Source organism: Lepidochelys kempii, chromosome 1, assembly GCF_965140285.1.
Source record: "Lepidochelys kempii isolate rLepKem1 chromosome 1, rLepKem1.hap1, whole genome shotgun sequence".
NCBI classification, from domain to species: Eukaryota; Metazoa; Chordata; order Testudines; family Cheloniidae; genus Lepidochelys; species Lepidochelys kempii.
Genome location: NC_136380.1, coordinates 109,605,225 through 109,627,234, shown reverse-complemented (window position 1 = coordinate 109,627,234; position 22,010 = coordinate 109,605,225). Strand labels below are relative to the sequence as shown.

Sequence of the window (22,010 nt, the reverse complement as noted above, 5' to 3'; positions counted from 1 at the left end):
CCGGTCTAGTAACGGTCCTTCTTGCGCGCGCAGGCTCCACCTGGAGACTTGGCTCTGTTTTGGTGCCCGTGTTGTGACGACCGGCGTGTGCGCTGGGAAGGAGGCGATCGCTGGGCGGAGCGCGGCCCAGGGGCCCTGCGTGTGAGCGGCGCGGGGGATCTGTGCCCTGGCGGCTCCCTCGCTGCCGTGCCTGGGAGGTGAAAGGACGCGCTGGGTCGCGCCACCGCCGTTGTGTCGGGTCTGGGTCCCCGGAGACAGTTGTGTATTATAACTGCGGGCAGGACGTGGCCCCGTGTGAAGGAAGCGTGGTGGCCCCCAAACATCTGAACGTTAACTCCCTTATTTTCCCCAGTCCCTGAAAATGGTTCTTTCCCCTCATCTTTTGTGACTTTTTCTGTCTGTAAGCCTTATTCCGGCTCTTTCCTTTCTTGTATTATGGGGGGCAGGGCAGCCGTTTGTGCCTTTAACCATTGCTTTTTATATCAGGCTTTATAAGGTTCTTAAAGGAACGTGTAGAGGGACCAGTCAGGCCTGCAAGCCGTGGCCAGACATCTTTCTTTAATGAAAATACTAAAGGGAATGCAGAAGATTTGTTTGTATACAGTTTTGCATACAGATAGGATACATGAAAACATAACTAATATTTTAGTGCTCTTAGATTGCTGCACTTTTGGCAGTGTGGCAAGTCAGAGCAATTAGCTCAATTAAAAGAGGCTAAGCCTTTGAGGAGAGAGCCAAGAGGGCAAGCCAACAAAGAGGATAAGCAGGACATGGTTAAATTAAGGCGCCTCAATTCAGTTCTCCAAGGTTGGGACAGAGCTGGTTCATTAAACCTCAGTGAATTCCTTTGCTGTAGCAGAGCCTTGCTGTATCTGGGTTTATGAAGAGTTTCTGTACGCATTGATGTAGTATATTTCAATTACAAACCTTTTCTTATATTTGTGTTAGGGGAAAATACAATATTTTAAATAGACATTTATCAGGTAATTAGTTCCAGTTATTTTTGTACCAGATCACAAATTTGGGAACATCTTTTATTAGATAAACATAAATACAGCGTGTTGCTGAGAAATGAAAACAGCCACTTCCATTGAACTTATGCACACACTTTTTTTCCTGCTCTTGTGTTTTCTTGAGTGGCGCTTATTCTAGTTCAAAATTATCATAACTGGAGGTGAAATTAATTGCATTTCTAAACATATTGTGGATTTTAAAAACATTTGTTTATAAAAAAAATAATTTACTGCACCTGACTCTCCTCCCTATTCTAGCCCCTTTCTGCTGCTCTAGAAAAGCAAAGAGGCCATAAATGTGACAGATCTTCCCACCCCAGCTACCGATTCTCTTGGCATGGGTCAGTCACCTAGTGATGTGAATCCAGCTCCTAGGCTACCCTCATCCCCATGTAGGGGATGTAGCTGAAACATTATTGTGCTCTGGTCATCCCTGACCGGTGGAGTACTCCTTATGGGTGCCAAAGCCATCAGGCAAACCTTAGACCAGCATTCTTATGTATGTTGGGACTTGTGTAGAACAATTTCCAGGATTGTAGCGCCCCAGGTTGCTCCTTTGTAGACACCCACTCCCTCCTGCACCAAGCAGGTACTGGGTACAGAAGAGACTCTGCCTCACTATCTTCATAGATCATTTAAAAAAAAAAAAAGTAGATGTTTTGACTAATATCAGTAAACAAGAACTGTTATCTTGGTGACTGCCCCCACAAGGAAGCAAACTGAAATGGCTAGTTTTATTAGAAAGAGACTAAATTTTTTTGGAGGGTTGGGAAGGTAAGGAAGGGATGACCAGGATCAATATTTGTAAATGGAAAAGGTTAAAGGTAGTAGGAAGATAAATGCAGTATTCTAGTTTCTAAGAAAGTATTACAAATAGAGAACAGTTCTAAAACAAAAAACAGTAAGAAAACATATGATTAATTGTAATAGCAGGTAACTGTGCCCTGGTATTCATAAGGTCTGAGGGCTCATTTGTCAGTATGGACCTCCACTGGTAGGATTTGGTGTTGAAATATGTTCATGAATATAAACCACAGTCAATCCCAAGCTGCTCCTTTTTACCTTAGATACCTCTGGAGCAGTCACTGTTTTCTGTGTATTCCCTGAAAACTGAGATATGCTTGTCTCCTGGGACACTAAGGGATTCCTGGAAAATCAGCTACATCCAAATTAGAAAAGGAGTACTTGTGGCACCTTAGAGACTAACAAATTTATTTGAGCATAAGCTTTCGTGAACTACAGCTCACTTCATCGAATGCATCCGATGAAGTGAGCTGTAGCTCACGAAAGCTTATGCTCAAATAAATTTTTAGTCTCTAAGGTGCCACAAGTACTCCTTTTCTTTTTGCAAATACAGACTAACACGGCTGCTACTCTAAAATGCATCCAAATTAGTTAGTATTCAAGAAAATATTGTCTAGTTCATTTATATAGTGCCTTGAATTATGCTGGGTGTTGTACAGAGCTGTAAGATAGGTCAATATATGATCTAAATAGCCAGCATCCAGACAAGGGAATTGAGGGCAGGAATACAGCACCAAGATAGAGGTGGGTTTTTGTTTTGTTTTTTTAAAATGCTTTCCTTCTATATTTATGTGGTGGTTTTGTTTTTTGTTTTTTTTTTAAATCCTTGACTAATTGGCCATATTTTTTCCATGACCATATCAGCTTGCCTCTTACTTTTTTAATACTTGATTGTTTTGTGATCCTTGACTGTTGTTGTTGGACTATTTTACTTTTCATATATATAATGTAAGGTAAGTAAATTCTATTCCTCTTTGGGCTGCAACTTAAAAAAAAAAATACGTAATCCAGTATCCCCCTTCCCCCATCGTGTAAGTGTAAATCCCTGGAATCCCCCCCATCTTCCTCTGATTAACCCTGATTCCCAATCCCCATTGTAGCTATATCATAAACTTGAAAAATTTTTTTTTTTTATTTTTTTTATTAAAGAAACCAAAAAGATGACCAAAACCAGTGCTCAGTGTTCGAGTCCATGGGACAAGAATAAGGGATTCTGGCCTCTTCCTGACTAGCAGCTACTTCCATTTTCTGATGGAGTTGGGACTCCGAGAAGCAGGTCTCTCAGTCCATGAGGCAGAAGGCCACATGTTCTGACTTTCAATGAAGCGCAGCTACTCATCCTCTCTATTATTAGATTTCTTAAAATTAGAGAAGAAGTTTAAGAAAAAAAAAAGAACCATTTTAAAAATAACCTTGTTGAGTTACAGGCTTTGAAACCATGTTAGTGTGGGTTACAAATCAACCTTAAATGCTAGAAGAAGGGCACTGGTTCTGCAGTTGCATTGCTTTTCTCTGGAGTTGACAGACTGTGACCTACGTGTAGCTCACAGTAAGTGGTCATTAAGGTTTCCCTGCCTCTCTTCAGGCCAGTAATCTGGATTTATATGATAAAAAAAGAAAAATCCTTTGCTCTTGGCAGAGTGAAAGATTAGCACTTTCACTGGAACCTTTAGATAGCTTAGTCTTTATGTTGCAAAATCTCCTACAATTGCTAATGCTGGTTCAATTTCGCCTTTGTTTGTAACGTTGGTGGATGGGCCGCTGGCTGTAACTGATGTCTTAAACAAATTATTTACCCCTGCTTGATTATGGTAACCCATCAACAACATTGGGGGCCTTGGTGTGTGAACACCAGTGGAGGCTAACCAGTGTTGGTAATGGTGGTCAAATTTTGCAGAGTTCACACCACTACTACAACTGTATCTTTATTACAGCATCTTTAAGTTCGTTACCCCTTGATATAACTCTTAATTATTACTGCAGTTGTTTTAGCATCTATTTCTTTTCAAAGAATACCTTCTCCCATGTTGAATGTTAGGGTTTGTGGGAGCTAGGCTCATTAGCACTATACTTCTTTGCTCACCCCAAGATACTTTTATTCGTCGATTCCAAGGCCAGAAGGAACCATTGTGATCTTCTAGCCTGACCTCCCATAAAACATAGGTCATAGAACTTCCCCAAATAATTCCTAGAGCATATGTTTTAGAAAAACATCCATTCTTGATTTAAAAATTTATCAGTGATGGAGAATCCACCACAACCCTTGGTAAATTGTTCCAATGATTAATTACCCTCACTTAAAAATGTATATGTTATTTCCACTATGAATTTGTTTAGCTTCAACTTCCAGCCATTGGATCGTGTTATACCCTTTTCTGCTAGAGTGAGAGTCCATTATTAAATATTTGCTCCTCATGTAGATACTTATAGACTATAATCAGTTTTCCCCTAAACCTTCTCCTTCTTAAGCTAAATGGATTGAGCTGTTTGAGTCTGTCATTATAAGGCATGTTTTCTAATCCTTAATCATTCTCTTGGCTCTTCTCTGAACCCTCTCTGTTGCATGGTGAGTTACTATATTTCCTTTATACCCAATCTTAAATCCACTGAGAGTTTTTAATGCATTTTATTTCCTGTATGCTGTTTATACATCCTGTTTTCTCAACAGAGAAGTACAGTTAGTAATCAAAGTTCTCTTAAAACTAAATCTATAAATTCGTAAATTACAGATTGAATTTTAACTTTTTTATTAAACTGGTAGGGACAGTCGCTAATGCCATAACACATTTGCCCAATTACAGTTGAAGTTTAGAAAATATATGTAGTGATCATGTATTTGTTAAAATTTTCAAACCAAGATGCCTGATTTTAGTCATTTGACTCGAAAACTTTGATCTACATGCTCTTTACTCTTTAGAGTAAAATTAAGCATACTACAGTGATGCCTAGTATAAAACAAATGTATGTTTGCACATAAACTAACTTCCTAACGATTCCTGTTCCTGAAGGCCAAAAGTTGGTGCTATTGCGTGACACAATTTTCCAACCACTTTTCTCTAAGCCATTACCTTTGCAATTCTGCTACCCCCTACTAATCTGACATCTTTTCAAAGCATTCTCATAATTATTTTAATGTTGAAATATTAAAAATTTCAGCATAGTATGATATGAGATTGAATGTCAGAATGCAGTAACTCCTCACTTAATGTTGTAGTTATGTTCCTGAAAAATGGAACTTTATGCGAAACCATGTTAAGCGAATCCAGTTTCCCCATAAAAATTAATGTAAAGGGGGGGGGGGTGGTTTAAGTTCCAGTGAAATTTTTTTCGCCAGACAAAAGACATTATATACATGTACAGTATAAGTTTTAAACACCGTTTAATATTGTACACAGCAATGAATGATTGTGAAGCTTGATTGAAGTGGTGGAGTAAGAGGGCGGAATATTTCCCGGGGAATGCCTTGCTGCTAAACGATGAACTAGCACTCGGCTGAGCCCTCAAGGGTTAATACATTGCTGTTAATGTAGTCTCACACTCTACAAGCATGGACTGAGGCAACACAATAGATGTAGGGCTGTAGCTGCAAACCCTTCCCTGCAAAAACTGAACATGATGATGAGCCCATGCTATCCAGCTGGAGCATACCGATCCCTCCTCCTGACAGCATATGCACAGCTGTAAAGGTGCTGACTTTCCAAAGTGCTGGGGGGTGCGTGCATGAGTGAGCGAGACAGAGAGGTGCATTGCCCCTTTAAGTACTCTGATCCCACTTCAAGTATGTTGCCCTTTTAAGCAGATCAAACAGGAAGCAACCGCTTCCAGCAAGCTCCCTTCCTTCTGTCCCTGAGCCCTGTCCCCCTCCTCTGCTTGGTAGAGAGGGGTATGGGGGGGAGGAAGGAGCAGGGGGACATCCTGATATCAGCACCCCTGTCCCCCACCACCCTCTGGGCAGAGGGCAGGATCCAAGGCAGAGGGAAGGATCAGCATGGCAGTGGGGGGAGGGCCACCTGAACTGCTGCTGGGCAGTTGCCAAGCCACATACCTTACAGGGAATTTAGGGGAGCTGAGGGGGGGGCTGCTGGCCCCCCCGGTTCTAATCCCCACAAGGAGGGGCTGTTCTTTCAGAGAATCCTGCAAGCAGTGGACAAAGCAGGCAGCTGCCAAACTTTGTTATAAGGGAGCATTGCGCAACTTTAAACGAGCTTGTTCCCTAATAGATCAACAATGTGACAACGTTAAGTGAAGAGTTACTATAAAGAGAAACTGCCAAAGTGATCATATTTGAAAAGACAACCAAAAAACCCAAACAGATCCTTTTGCTATGTTACCACTGAATGCACTACAGAAATCTTAAATGGAAAGAATTGTAATGCACATACTCTTCAGCGTTTTTGTGTTACTTTTGTCAATGAACTCAGCAAGGGCACTGAAAAGTTAATAAGCATTTTACTTTCTTTTTAGAGTTTGGGTTTCCAAAGCTGCAGGGAAATAGTAAAGTAGAATTTTTAGTTGCATTTCTTTATTGCATACTCTTCATGCGGGTCCCTTCCTTTTAAACTTTCCTGAGAACATTTAAGTTCACGGTAGGTTTTAGTTTATTGAATAAACAAAGTTCTAGCAAATGCTACTTGACCGTGTCTGTTTAAAGTCGCATTCACAACTTTCCAGATCAGAAACTTAACACCTTTTCTGACAGAAGCAAACATTATATAAATCCCTACTATAATCATCTCTAAAGTATCAGTTTTTTCCTTATCAAATTAATGGTGTTGGGTTTGTTAAAGATTTTTTGGCAAGAATTAAATTTCTCTTGGCTACTTCTTTAGTGACTGAGCCCTGGTCTACACTGGGGGAAGAGGGGGGGATATGCAACTTCAGCTATGTGAATAATGTAGCTGAAGTCGATGTACTTAGATCGACTTACCATGGTGTCTTCACCATGGTGAGTCGACTGCTGCTGCTCCCCCATTGACTCCGCCTGCGCCTCTCGCGATGGTGGAGTACAGGAGTCAACGGGGGAGCGCTCAGGTTTGATTTATCACATCTAGACTAGATGCGATAAATCAATCCCTGCTGGATCGATTGCTGCCCGCTGATCCAGCGGGTAGTGTAGACATACCCTGAGAAACCTGGAAGAGGTGGTGAAGGCCCAGTTTATTATTTTGTTAGTCATGTTGTTCAGCCTGCTTCCACTAATGGTCAATTTAAACTGATATTGTTCCACTTTCTCCTTTAATTTAATCAGTGATCTGTAAAGTATCAGGGTATATTTGATGGGTAATATTTCTGAATTATTTTCCCCTTGTCTATTTAAGCTGGAGTGTCTAATGCAATTAGTGAGAGCTGGCGCTACTGTAAATGCCTGTACAACACGTTTTGCCCAAACACCAGCCCATATTGCTGCTTTTGGAGGACATCCTCAGTGCCTGATCTGGTTGGTTCAAGCAGGGGCCAACATAAACAAGCAGGTATGGATTAATGTTGGGTTTGATATTTGTTTAGTTTTTTAAAAAATACTCACATAGGTCTGGATCCACAAAGGGACTTGTGCTGAGTGTTGCAGTGCCTAACTTCTAGGCACCTAAAAAGTCATAGGAACAGTGTTGCAATCCACAAAGCCTGAGTTAGGTGCCCAAACCTGGTACACGATGAATGGGGAGAGGATAGGCATCTTAGAATGTGATTCCCAAAAGCTAGCTGGCTAGGCGAGGAGCAACCTAAACTAGCCAGTGGCAGATGTGGATGGGAGAGGTTTCTTAAGCTCTACCCTTTTAATGGAGATAGTAACCTACATCCAGGCTGCAGAGAGGTGCCTAGCTCTGCTAGGAACCCACCATGGGAGGGTGGAGAGAGAGACTCTAAAGCCTCATGGTTAGTGCATCACTTAGGTGGGAGATCCAGGTTCCAGCCCCACTGCTCCAGTGACTCAGCCAAAGCTTCAACAGCAGAGATTGAAGTAGTCTCACATTGTAATATCCCATAGCTCTGGAGTTAAACACGCTGCTTAGAAGTAGGAGACACCTATTCAAATCCTTTCTCCCCATCATGCAGAGTGGGGAACTGAACTTGGTTCTCCCACATCCCATGCTGAGTGCTCCAATCATTGGGCTGAATGTTATAACGTGAGTGGATTTTGAATGATACCACACACCTACTGGATTGGGCCCCGAACACAAAATAGGCATTCACTTGTCTTTCCTCTTGCCAGTTTGTGGATTGCTCTTGGGCTTAGGTGGGAGTGAGGTAGCAGTGCACTTTCCCATGGGCAGAATCATATGCACCTAGGAAATATTTATGCTGAAAACTTAGGCACTGAGTGAGTTCAGGTGCCTACAGGATTAGGCAGCAGCTGAGCAGGAGTTTTATGGGTTGCAATGAGGCCTGAAAACGGGACTGAAGAATCTAAGTACCTTTGTGGCTCTGGGCCAGTCCTTAATGAAGGATAGTTCGGAAAAAGTTTTAATTATTTGTATCTCATGCATTAACTGTAGAAAGCATAAGTGTCTTATAAAATGAGATTTATAAAGAAATTATAATGACAGTTTTAGTAAATGTGTTTTAACTCAACTGAAGATTTGAATAACCCATTTTTCTGCTCCAAGATTTGAGCTGTGGCTGCTGTTTTCAGTAAAACTGTCTTTATCAAGTTGCTGTGGTATTAGCAGCATGACCACAATTCTGTTGTTACAATGCATCTCTTAAACAGATAAGAATGTAAAAAATACAACTGTAAGTCAAGCCACCATATCTAATTAAATAATGGAAACCACTAGTCAATGCAACATGATTCAATCAAAATTCTAACTGGTATTAATAGGAGCTGACTGAGATTATTTTAGGATGTACTTGTTTTCATAATATTTCTCTTCTGAGGCTAAAGGTCTTATAAAATTCAACAAGTGACTTCTTTAAACTGTTTTTAAAAGACACACATTTTTCAGCATCATAATATCAGTGGTTGAATAGATTTTATCTGAGCTACTTAATCTTCATTACTGTATTGTGAGGCCGGACTAAGACTTATTTGTGGGTGGAGGATGGATTAGTATAATAGGCAGTGAAATTGTGTGGGTGACTTTTGTACTCTGGAATTTTCTTAACAGTAATAGAGACAAGCAGTAATAATTACAGATTTGTACTGTTGTGACTTTGCAAAAAAATGTGGTTATTAATGCACAGCAAGCATGACCATAAATCCCTTTAGTGCTGAACAATGTGCCATATATATTCTAGCACAGTGGTTCTCAAATTGTGGGTCAGGACCCCAAAGTGGATCACAACTCTATTTTAATGGGGTCGCCAGGGCTGGCTTAGACTTGCTGGGGCCCAAGGCTGAAGCCCAACCCCCACCACCTGAAGCCTAAGGGTTTCAGCCCTGCGTGTTGGGACTCAGACTACAGCTCCCAGGGTCAGTGGGGCTCAGGTGTGCTCAGGCTTCAGTCCCCACTCCTGGGGTCATGGTGCAGTGAAGTTTGAAAATCGCTGTTCTAGCAGCAGTGAAAACATTTATTATAATGCTGTGGAGTGGCAATTAATATAAACAGATATATAGATTTAAAAAAAGAAATCTACAGTGGTGGATCAGAAATTTTACAGTTGCCTAGGTAATACTTCACTATAAAATAAATAAATAAAGGGGTTACTTTCACTCTGTTTATGCTGTATAATATTTACTATGAAACAAATAGGATGTGCAATATTGTCAAGTTAACTCCGCTGTAGTAACGTTAACTTCTAATGTAATTTTTTTAAAAGAAAAAGTTGCACAGTTAAAATACAACTTTCATTTTTAGATTTTATGTGAGAATTTTAATATCCAAATGGTCTCGATTGTTAAGATGAATGGGATAGGAGAGCATTTACTGAGGTCACATTTTACTGTGTCTTAATAGAGGCTTGCATGAGGGAAAGAGGTTAGATTTTGCCTTGAGGAAGGACTGTGCTATGATTGTTTCAATGAGACATGAACAACTTCCCACACAAAAGTTACCCCATCATCAACCTCTGGAGCTGTTGTTCAGAAAGGTGCATTTTTGTTGCCACAAAAGGGGCTTAATTAGGATCTGCTGTAACTGAGCATCCTCAAACTAAGAACTGAATTTCCAGATTTATAGCTTTATTATCCAGCTAGCTTCTTTGCTTGTCTCAGTATAGTGTGATGAGCCTTCCCTTGTAGTAACAACTGATTCATAGAAAGGGTCTGGATGAGAAGTGCTTTTCTTGCTGTACTCTGTGCAGCCTGTTGGCCACTGGAAAAGAGAGATTGGTTCTTCCTGTTGACCCATTCTATCTGGTAATCTATCCAGAGTATTGTACCTAATAAAAAGAGTAATTTTGGAGGTAGGGAGAATTCATTAATTTTCCCATAAATTTGATCTCAGATGTCCTTCCGAAAGAATAAAATTTACTTGCTAGTTTTCAAAATTCAGGTTTGTTTGTTTTTTTAAATTCAGGAATGGGGAATAACTTTTTTCAATGGTAAGTGGGTTGTGTTTTCCAGTCTGATGTAAATATCAACATGCTTGAGTTTTTTCCTCATAATCTAACAAAACAAACCAATCATCTTCTAGTTAAAAATAATTGTAAATAATTTCATTGCTCCGGAAGAGTGTTTCAAAAGTACGCCTCTACCCCGATATAATGCGACCTGATATAACGTGGGTTCGCATACAACGTGGTAAAAGCTCTGACACGCTGCTCTGAGCAGCGTGTTAAGCAGGCCATGGCCAAGGGGTTGGATAAGGGGCAGAGGGTCTCGGGGGCGGTCAGGGGCTCTTCCTCCCCCCCCTCCCCCGCACAGGGTCTGGGAGGCAGAAGCTTCGGGGGGGGGCACTTTTGGGGGCCCCGCAGTCCCAGAGTGGCCTGGGGAATTAGCGGGAGGCCGGGAGCAGCCCACTTCGCTGCCCCAGCCCTGTTGCTCAGGGGAGGGGGCTTGGAGGAAGGGATCCTGCCCCACATTCACCGGCAGTGGCGGAAGCGGAGCAGCCCGGCCCCAGCCCGCTCCACTCCGCCAGCTCCCAGCTGTGGTGCTCTGCTTCCCGCTGCAGGTGAGTGCAGGACCTTTCGCCAACCCCCCTGAGCGACACGACTGGGGCTGGGGCAAGGAAAGCGGAGGCGGCTAGGGTCGCATCGCTCTGTTTTCCGCCACCGGTGAGTACGGGGGGCGTCCTTTCCCCAACCTCCCTGCACTTGCTGGCGGTGGGAAGCGGAAGCTCCCCCTCCCGCCCCCATACTCACCTGCAGCGGGAAGCGGAGTGCCACGCTGGGAGCTGGTGGAGTGGAGCAGGCTGGGGCCACGTTGCTCCGCTTCCTGCTGCTGCCGATGCGTGCCTGTCGGGGCGGGGCATGTGGATAGGGGTCAGAGCAGTTGGGCGACAGGGAGCAGAGGGGGTTGGGTGCGGGGGGGCCTGGGGGTGATTAGGGACGGGGGTCTCTGGAGGGGGCGGTCAGGGAACGGGGGCAGAGCAAGTTGAATATTACGCGGTCCCACCTATAACACTTGGAGATTTTTTGTCTCCCGAAGACCATATTATATCAGGGTAGAGGTGTAGCAAGTGAATAGTAGTTATAATTTAAATTTTGCCATCTTAAGTACAGGATTTCCTATTAAACAAATGCTGTAAATAAGCACAATGATCATATTTTCTGTAATTCCCTTAATCCACTAAATGTCTGTAATTAGAGCGGCATTACCACCCCACTCCATGGTCTCACGGGTGTTTGAGGGATTTTTTTCTGGGACAGCAGGGAAAAAAACTCCTTGAGCCATCTAAGGAGCACACCTCTGTCTAATCCTCTTAATAAGACATTCAGCCCTCTCATGGTCTATAAGGGGACTCTGGGCTGAATGGTAGGTCATAAGGCAGTAGCAAAGCCTATTGGCTCCTGTGCACTTAAGGGTTTATAACAGCAGTTCTCAAACTTTTGTACTGGTGACCCCTTTCACACAGCAAGGCTCTGAGTGCAATCTATTTAACACTACCATAAATGCTGGAGACGAAGCGAGATTTGAACTGGAGGCTGACAGCTCGTGACGCCCCCCCTCCCCCATGTAATAACCTCACGACCCCCTGAGGGGTCTCAACCCCTGGTTTGAGAACTCCTGGTTTATAAGCTTCTTACCAGCCCTGGGTGCTATTCTGCAGTGGAAGAAAAGCTCCCCACCTCCGCTTCTTGGGATGAGAGTTGGACCAGGTCTCTTGGGATTTGCTGTGGAAGTCATGTTAGTTATGTCTTAGAGAAAATTCCTTCCTTTTCATTTCTGTCAGATTTGCCTGAGCAGGTCAGTGTGGAGTTTTTTGCCTTCCTCTCAGCAGCCCAGGGAGCTGGTGGGTTGGTTATGTTGTAAAATTCATTTTTGTTCCAGGTTGGCAGGTGCTTACTGCAGGTAAGCATGCAGTGGGGGGGCGTGTCTAGTTTCCTGATAAATCAGAATTGGAAGCAGATTAGGAGAAGGCGTCTCCTAAAGAAAATGGGAAATGAGATAGGAGCTCCTAATGATCAATACAATGAGGCCCCCTTTTCCCTACTCCCTTACCCTCAGATGAGAGAGGGTAATGAGTCTCGGCACCAGTGCTGGTTAATGATGTTGGAGGCTGATGATAGCCCTCCAGTGGGTGTGGAACTGATTACACTAGGGTTGGTGGCCTGCACTGGACAAGTTATTGCTGGATAGTAGCCTAGCTCAACCACATTCTTGGTGTCTTGTCTGTTTTTCTGCATTGTCTGGGACAATTGCTGTGTAGCAGATAAAAACTCCGTTCTATCGGTGTAACTGGCCAGCTTTCCTGCTTTTCTAATCAGTAACATATATTTTATTTCATTGGTTGTGAAAATAATGCAAAGCAGCAAGCTGAAAACATAAGCTGAAATCCTGTTCTGACCAATACCTCTGTCAGCTCTTGTTTTCTCCTTGATCTTTTGGCCACTCCTCCTGTCTCTGTCTGATGGGGACACAACTCACGGAGATAGGACATCTTTGTCTGTGCCCTTGCCCAAGACTGAGGGGGATGGAGGTTCCAGAGAAACTTTGTCCTTCAGCACCTTCTTTTAGAAGTTATAGGATTGTCTTCTCTTTGAAAAGGTCGGTGTGACACTATGCATATAACAGTAACCTTAACAAAAAGATTTACTTAAAATGGAGAATGGAATTAAAACAAACCATGCTTAATGTCAGCTGAGCACGGATATGACCTTTGTAAAATTATCCTTACCATGACACAAACTATTGACAGACTCTAAATCAGGTATATAAAACATACATTCCACTATCCGGAACTAACCTGCAAGCTGTCTTTGTGTGGCCCACAAGGCATAACCAGAATGTGCAGAATCTTGGTTTTCATTTTTTAAAAAATCTAGTTCTCACAGTTGCAGAGATAAGGTTCCAAACGTGAACAGAATGTAACCGATGCAGTGATGTCTGTCTTACTCTGCAGATACCCTGAATCAATGACTAAAAGAGCTGTGAACCCCCGTATCCTTTATTAATTGCATTGGATCATCAATTCTAAAACCCAGTGATGATCCTTATCAGTTAAATAGTTAATTCTGACATTTATCATCTTAACAGATAGAATGGTGGGTAGGAATGAAGCACCTGGGGTAGGAATTGGGAGTTGCTGCGGTGCAGGACATGCAGAGAGAACAAGAGACTTGCAAAGATTGGGAAAGGGGAAAAAAAAACACAGGGCAGGAATAGTGGTGGCTTTAAGGGAAGCATATTTTCTCACTGAGCGATGACTGCAACAGTACAGCACTGAAAAACCAACTGAACATTTACTTCAAGCCCACATTCTCCTTATGATCTCTGGGTACATTTACTGCTGTCAGTGGGAGATCCGTGGCACATTGTGGGAAGCATGTAGTTCTGAATTCATAGTGAGCCCATGGATCATAATCAGAATTCAGCCCTCTCCTACAAATGAAACTGACACCACTGCTGTAGCTTGCCTGTCAAACCTGTAAAGGCTTGTTGGGCAGAGAGAGGAGGGAGAATTGCATGAAAGAGAATTTGTATTTTTGCTGGGCTGCTTATATAGCAACAATTACAAAGGGGCTCCAATCCTGATTTGGATCTCTGAGCACTACTGTAATAATGGATGATGATAGCCTCAAAGAAGGATCATTCCATAATCACATGATATTAGTTTCCATATGAGGCAGCCAAAATAGAGAAACCCAGAAAAACCTTTACAATACTATTAAAGTAGTGGTCACATTCACAAATGGATACTGGCTACCTTTACTAATCCATTTCTTTAATTCATATCAGGAAAAAGCCACTAAATGTTTAGAAATAATGTAAGTTTTATTTTATTTTATTTATTTATTTTGGAGCAGTTATACCTGACAAAATGTGCTCTGTCTTTTCAGGATTATGTTGGTGAAACCCCTATTCATAAAGCAGCACGTTCTGGTAGTATGGATTCCTTAAGTGCCCTTGTAGCTCATGGAGCTCAAATAGAGTAAGTGAGGTTTTTTGCTTGGTCGTTGTGTGTCTAACTAACTAACATAGGATAGCAAACCTAGATACTAATAAAACTGAAAAAAATCAGAACAGCAAACATCTTATTAAGAAAATTTCAGTTAGACATGTCCATTTATTGTAAAACTTAAGGTTTTTAACATGTCTTGTAATAAAAAATATTGCACTTGTAGTGATATCAATCAGTGCAATATATGAAACGGAGTGTATATTTAAGTTATTAAAACCATATTTATCACACCTCTGTAAAATGCCCCAAAATTTTACATCTTGTCTGTTATGTAGTTATCTATTACAACACTTTATACATCATATTAATGAATACATTTACAAAAGAGCTAGAGCAGAGTTATTTGCCAAAAAAACTTTCACTTAGCTATTAGTGTAATAATTTTTGTTAGTATATATTGTGTATTTGCACTGTTAACTTTTTTCTTTAAAGGTTTATATACTGCAAAAACATTCAGAAAATTTCACAAACTTTTGCAACTTACAGCATGGACAAAATGGATGCAGTTTTCACCTAGACATGTTGAGTATAAGCTCTACGGCTTATAATACTGTAAATACTTTAGCACTTTGTTTATAATTAGAACTAGCTTTATTATTTAATGATAATTAGTGTGTTTTGTATTTTAACCTGCAATGTGAATCTCTGAGTTATAAGTGAAATAAGAATCTGAGTTAATTTCTTGTTTAACCCTTTGGTTTCCATCTTACTGTTTTTTGTAATGCTGCATCAATGAAATCTGCCTTAATTAGTTTTTTGTTACAGTACTATATAGTGTCCAGAAAGCGTAATTTACAGTTTAATAATATTAAACACAACTATCTTGCTAGTATAATGGTGTTCAATTAAAAATTGTTATGCAAACTCTGAGTAGAATCTTGACATGTTACTTGAAATCAAATTTAACTTTATAAATTCCCGTTTTGAACTGAATACATCTGAAAGTGAATGCTTGAGGCAAACTGGAATTAAAATTTACTGTGGAATTGAGGAAACCTTAATTATCATCATCATCAATTAGTATGTGATCAGTTGATTTTGAAATTGGCTGAAAGGATAATGTTAAGTGGTATAGAAATTTATAATAAAGTACTTGAAATAAATAAGATTCTAGAAGTAAAATAAACTAATGGTTAGCACTAATAGGGTTTTCCTTATGCAAGCAGTACAATTAAGAAAGACGGCTCTAAATTTAAATCATTGCATTAATCTTTCCTGATATTGACATGTCGTTGTGCGTTGTAGGCAAAATATTGTTATAAACTTTTGTAGAGGGTATCTAACTTTGCCCAAAACTATTGTTGGTCTTTCTAATGTAATCTAAAGTGCAACAGAAATAGTGCAGATTTATGATAATTTTATGTAATAGATTACCAATTTTGTCTATGTGGTATTTCAATATTTATACAGTGCCTTCAGTGTTCCATGGGGCTATATAGACAAGTAAAGTAACAGGCCTTGCCCTGAGGGGATTATTGTCTAAGGCCTCAGTTTTTCAATCTGATTTGCTTCTGTGGACTGTTACTCTGCATGGACCCAAAGTGAATGTAGTAGGACTCTGTGTAAGCCCACAAGTCTCTGTTTGTAGATCAGTTAGCAGGATCAATACCTTAATTTGATTCATCTGTTTCATATGGAGTGAAATCCTGGGCCCAGTGAACTCAATGAGAGTTTTGCCATTAACTTCAGTGGGGCCAGGATTTCACCTGTAGTTTTTCAAATTTAAATGCCTAAAATTAAGCCCCATATTTAAACATCTGAAAAGGGTATTGATTTTTAAGCATCCAGGTTTGAATCTGGACCCACAGTTAATAGTCTTGTTGATTATGTAATAAAATGCAGAGTACCTTAAGTATTACATTTTTATTCTTATCTATTCTATGTCTTAAAGAGAAAAAATGGACTCTTCCCACTAGCTATACTAATTAATTCAACCATGGATATAGTAAATGAAATGATTGACTATATGGAATCAAAAGAAGTTTTATTTTTAAATACGGAATTATACACATTGAATCAAATACATTGATGAAGTAAAGCAATTATAATTCTCTGGTTTTAGTTAACTGTGCCCACAGGTACTGGGGGTGAACTTGGCCCTTGGTTCATAGTAATTTGCACTTCTTATTCTGTTTTCTATAAATAAATTCTTGTTTATTTCTTTATACAGTGTTTTTGTTACTAAAAACTGTAGTTGCATGAAGATGCAGAGAATACAACTATGACTGCAGATAGGCAAATATAAAGACACCTGATGTAAACAGGTATACAATGTATGCTGAATTTCACATCATTTACTTGTGTTGTATGGGAAGTAACACAAGGATACTAAGACTCCATTGTTTCACTATGGACTTACTACTAGTAGTAGTATAATATTTTCATCAGGGTATCTCTTATTAAAGCCTGATAATTGAAATAGTGCTCTTTTAAAATTGAGTGCAAAAGCTAACTTGGGCTACCACAATGTTTGATAAGTTTTTACAGTATTCTTGTTACTCATTAAGTTAAATTGGAAACTAACTAATATTGACCGTATTTAATTTTATCCTTGTTGGACAGATGATGATAACTTGAGTTTGAATAAATTTACTTTCTTGAAGTTCTTCAAGTTTACTTTATTTCCAGTTTGGTAGTTCACCACTCCTATAAAATAAATTCAATATGTTGCAGTCTAAACTGGACTAAGATTTGTATTATTTCCCTAATTGATGAAAGAAAATATGGGTCTCCATTCCTGTGTAAATTTTTAATTGTAAAACAATATTAAATGTACCCCATTGAAAATAGTTTGACTTTTTTTGGTGGTATTTGCCTTCTCATATTAGCTGAATCATACTCTGTGCACAGGATGTCCTATATCCATAGAAATGATTGCTTCTAACTATGGTTTTCATGGATTCTTGAAGAGGGGGAAGCAGGTGGTCACAATGTCCTCATATGAGTGAAAAGGTTTGCTGTGTAACTGACTTATTAATATGGATAATGCTTTTTAAAGTAATCCATAATTGCTGGATTTTTATTAAAATGGCATAATAGCACAATTTATATATTTGTCAAAATTGTGCACATTAAAAATAATGATGAAACAAGTATTCACAAAACTCTACAAAGAAAAGATTTCTTGGTGCCAGGTTTTCTTTTGACCTTTTAATATATCTTTTTTCAGACCCAAATTATTTTATAACTTCTAAAAATACACTTTTATAACATTTCACTCATTTAAAAAAGATACCCAAATATAAATGCTGAACACGCATTGTTGGATAAATGGGAAAGAAATACACATCAGTATATCTGCTGTTATTAATGACCGTGATCATTTAAAACGGTTTCTGGCACTTTGCATCTGTGCATCATATCACACATTTCTGATCACATCATTCTTTTTCCTGTTTGTATGAACAGTTCAGGCTTCTGCAACTGCCATTTGAGCAGCCACGCTGTACTACTTCAATGACTCAGTCTTGAGTTGGATTGATGGAAGAGACCCCCCTGCTAATGGCCAATTGTTGATTCATCTGAATCCTGCTATGGTGGCGAGAGAACTCTTGACTTGAGATCATGGGGTAGTTTGAGATGTGTTCATTAAGATGAACACGCTAAATCTTGCTATGGGCAGTTGTTTTGCTTAAATTGATAAAAAGGAAGAAATTCCACATGTTCTTTCCATACTATGTTCTTGAAATATTCAGATATATTGTTCAGGGTTCTTGAATACCGAAATACAAGTGAAAGCTTCATTTGTTTGAGGAAGAGTTCTGTAAAATATTGTAGAAAAATAGTTTGTCAAGCTGTCAAAGCCTGGTAGTGATGCGCCAGTACCATTGTCTATGGCCATTAGAGAAAAGTTACAGAAGAAAAAGTGTTTTCCTTCCTGGTTTGTGATAACTTAATTTGGTTGCCAGGGGAAGATATCGAAGTACTGAGATAGACATGTCAATGGCCAAAGTCAAAATGAGACCAGTGGCATTTGAAACTGTGAAATCAGTAGTACATCTGCTTCTGTTGGGTGAATGACCTACATCACAATGATACTTTATGCATTCAGCTCTAGCTGACACAAAAATTTCAGCTACTTTCTCACCAGAACTTTTGCCTGATGTATTGATTATGTATTAATTCCCAGTTAGCATTCTGTGGTTTGCCAGGGCTCAGCCTTGAGCTTGAAAAGAGTTCTCAATATGACGAGAGCCCTGATGTGTACAGGAAAAATACTTACTTACACTTAGGAAGGGCCTTTTTACTTTGTAATTTTTTATCAATACAGTTAGCAAGATCTCTACCTACTTTACTGGGTTGGAGTGTTTGTGATAATTCAGAATGGTCAAGACTTCTGGCATAAAAGCATTCATATACTCACTCCATCCTTTGCAGAGAAACCCAAAGTATCAGTCATTATCTTTCTTAATGTGTTATGCTGATGCCCACTGTGCTTTAGTTCCTTTTCCTTATTTGAACTTCCACACCACTTCTTCTCCAGTAGAGTATACCTGGCAATACTGGCACTCAGTATAGAAGAATTATCCTAGTAGTTTTGTTATGCCCAAATACTTCTAATTCTTATTGCTTATTTTCCATCTTACTGTCATTTAAATGCTTCTTAGCACAGTGTTCCATATTTATGGTAAACCACTACATAGACCTTTGCAAACTTTAGACCATCTTGTAGGTACCTCCTTTCCAAATTCAACTCCTCACCTTCCCTGTGGCATCTATACCTCTGGGTTACTTAAAGTAATTTAGGACATTATCAAGAAGATGCAATCGAAATTAAACTATTTTGTTACACAGATCTTGTTAGGGTCAATTTCAAAGAGGTTTTTGAAAATACCAAAACCTTAAGCCTGACTCTGTATTCAGTAGGGAGACCAGACCACCAGGTTAATGTGCTCTTGGAGGCCTCTTTTGGTAAGTGGGGGCTGTTTCATTTTGGAGTAATGGGTGCTTTAAGCTTGGAAGCTTCCTTACATCACAGTCCATTAGGCTGGAGAGTCACACACATGGATAGCTGTAGTCAAGTCAGAAACTGAATGTGATTGGGCTTAGCCTCCTTGCCAGCCAAAAGTGACAGAGGACCTTTTTTTCACAGCTGTAGTTATTTGGGTATTCAGTAATAGCAAAAAGTCCAGGAAAAAACTTGCCTTCAGATTCTATTAAGATAAGAATTGGGTGTCTTTTCTGGTAGCGGCATGCTCTTAAATATGAGACGGGACAGCCATAGTTATCAGTATTATCAGATACAAATGAGAGATGCTGCCATTTGAGAGAGCCTGCTTAAAGTCCATAGAGCAGCGGTTCTCAAACTGAGTCAGGCCCCCAAAGTGGCTCCCAACCCCATTTTAATGGGGTCGCTGGGGCTGGAGTTAGACTTGCCGGGGGCAGAGTCCCACCGCCGGGGGCCAAAGCCAAAGCCCGAGGGCTTCAGCCCTGGGTGGCTAGGCTCAGGTTACAGGCCCCCATCCTGGGGCTGAAACCCTTGGGCTTCGGTTTTGATTCCCCACCACCCGCCCCACTTCCTTGGATTGTATAGTAATTTTTGTTGTCAGAAAGGTGTTATGGTGCAATGAAGTTTGAGAACCCCTGCCATAGAGGAAAGGAAGTCCTCCATCCAAGCAACAACAGAAATCTTTTTCCATGCCCCTGCCTAGAACTCCACTGGAAAGGATATATTATATTGGCATAAACCTAATTGAATTGTTAACTGGTTTCTCATAAACTTCTTGATTCTTTTGCTTAGAAAAGGGAGTTTAGATGCTGCTGTGTGGTAATTTGCTACATTTTTTTTTTCTCAAGTGGGTTTAAGTACTTGCTCAATTGATTACTTGAAAGTACAGATAATAGGTTTTTGTCTTCAAAGGATGTTGTTGATCATGGCTCTGGCTTCTTGGAGTGTTTTTAGGATTCGTTGTTATGGAAATGGACTCGAAGATGGAGCATATTGGGCTTGTTCTCAACATGCAGGTCTTCTTCAGATAGACTAATCCAGATGTAGGGGAACTTTTCTGTAAAATAAGTTGATAGTTAGTTACAACAGAAAGTGCTGGTTTCTGGAATCCAGTGGAGAGACCTCAGGATGACCAAGAGAATAGTGATTTGAAAATGTTCATTAGGGCGTTATTTTAGCAGCTGCTGTGGTGGGGAAATACCCTGTTGGCCACAAAGATCAGGTTCTGACTAGCTGTAGGCCTGTGACAATAAGAGAAGGGGTAGAATTTGCTGTATTTGTTCTGCTGATACCCTCTGCCTGAGTGTATGATTTTAAACTCGTACTATATTTCACTGCAGCCTCTGTTGCTTTAATCTCTACAGGTAGTTTTTGCCAAATTTAGTTTTGTCATATTTTTGTCTGCAGCTCTAATTTTGGCTTTCTCAACAGATCTGATAATGACTGAACTTACTCCAAAGAAACAACTGGCATAGAAAAACATGAAGCAGTCCCACAAACACAGAAATTTTGTTTAATTGGTGAAAAAAGGCTCTGAAAAACCTTTTGTGTCTGTGACTTCACTATAGCTTGTGTCTGTGACTTGCATAAAAGCCTGACAGATGCTTTATCTCTGACAAAAGCATATCTGCCAACTGCCTAGAAGTACATCACTGGCCACTGTTTTGAGAACCATTGCTTTAGTATATTAATACTCATATTTTAGAAGTTTGGGTTTTTTTCTGTCTTGTTTTATATATGGTAGTGTGTGGCAGAGCTTGGGGGTTTTTTGGTTTAGTTTTCTTTGAGTTTGTCATGAGAGAGTTCTTGCTCATCTAAATCTTGCTCATAAACCTTGCCAGTTTTGAACCCAGAAGGTCTTTTGTCAGCTTAACTTACATAATCACATCCAGTCATCTTGTTGCAGAAGGTATTCCAGTGCTCTCTGAATCTAAAAATCTTTCCCCGCTAGTGGAAACTAGTGGATCTATCATTTGGTCTGTAATTAACTGCCATTGGTGCAATTTTGCATTGTATGTCTATTTCTTCATTGTATGTCTACTTTCACTTGACATTTAAGAAAAGTTTCTCTAAGAAGATGACCTACATCAATCATATCATTTGTTCTACTTCATGTCTTCAATTTTTATGTTAAATACTCCCCTCAAGTATAACTTGTTTTCATATAGGTTATTGTCCAAGAGGGTTCCCACACCACATGATTCAGGCTTTCTGACATGAGAAATTTTCTTGGTTAAACTGTCTGTCTATATTTTGCCGTTGGTCTTCTCTGTGTATATTGAGCAGTGTTGAGGTGGTGATTGTTGTTGAAAACCATGCACAGCCTGTCCTTTTGTGGCATGTAAAAGCTCTGCTTCTTTTGCAGCAGCATTTTTACTACTAAGCTTCTCAGGTTTGTGTGTTGTCTTGATTTTTGAAAACTATTTGGTTGGTGGTCTTTCCTGAGTGGGTTTGAGACTTCAAATACAACTTTCTTGCCTTTTGATAGATACAAACAAACACACACCCCTTGCAATTTTTACTTTGACACCTCCTTAACACACTTCCGTTATAGAAATAAGTCTTAACTTGAATTTCTAATCTGTCTCTAGTCACTAAGTAGCTGCAGCAATAATATTTACTCTCTTCTGACTTGCTAATGTAGATCATCCAGTTTGACCTTGGTACATATATTTGACATAGCAGAAATGGCGGTACTTCATCAGTTGCATTTGTAACAAGTGGGTATTCTGTTGGAGCCTGGGT

The 22,010-nt window shown here is 40.0% G+C and overlaps 1 protein-coding gene across 2 annotated transcripts in view; it reads left to right on the top strand.

Moving 5' to 3' along the window:
* ANKRD10 (ankyrin repeat domain 10) overlaps positions 1 to 22,010 on the top strand; it is a 51,532-nt gene that overhangs the window by 911 nt on the left and 28,611 nt on the right. The window contains exons 1-3 of one of the 2 annotated variants that reach the window (XM_073349915.2): positions 7 to 197; positions 7,136 to 7,288; positions 14,196 to 14,287. In XM_073349915.2, coding sequence (XP_073206016.1) covers positions 7,148 to 7,288; positions 14,196 to 14,287 — 233 coding nt within the window. In that variant the 5' untranslated portion in view covers positions 7 to 197; positions 7,136 to 7,147. Of the gene's footprint in view, positions 1 to 6; positions 198 to 7,135; positions 7,289 to 14,195; positions 14,288 to 22,010 lie in introns of those variants that run through there. The other variant, XM_073349906.2, reaches the window with a different exon arrangement.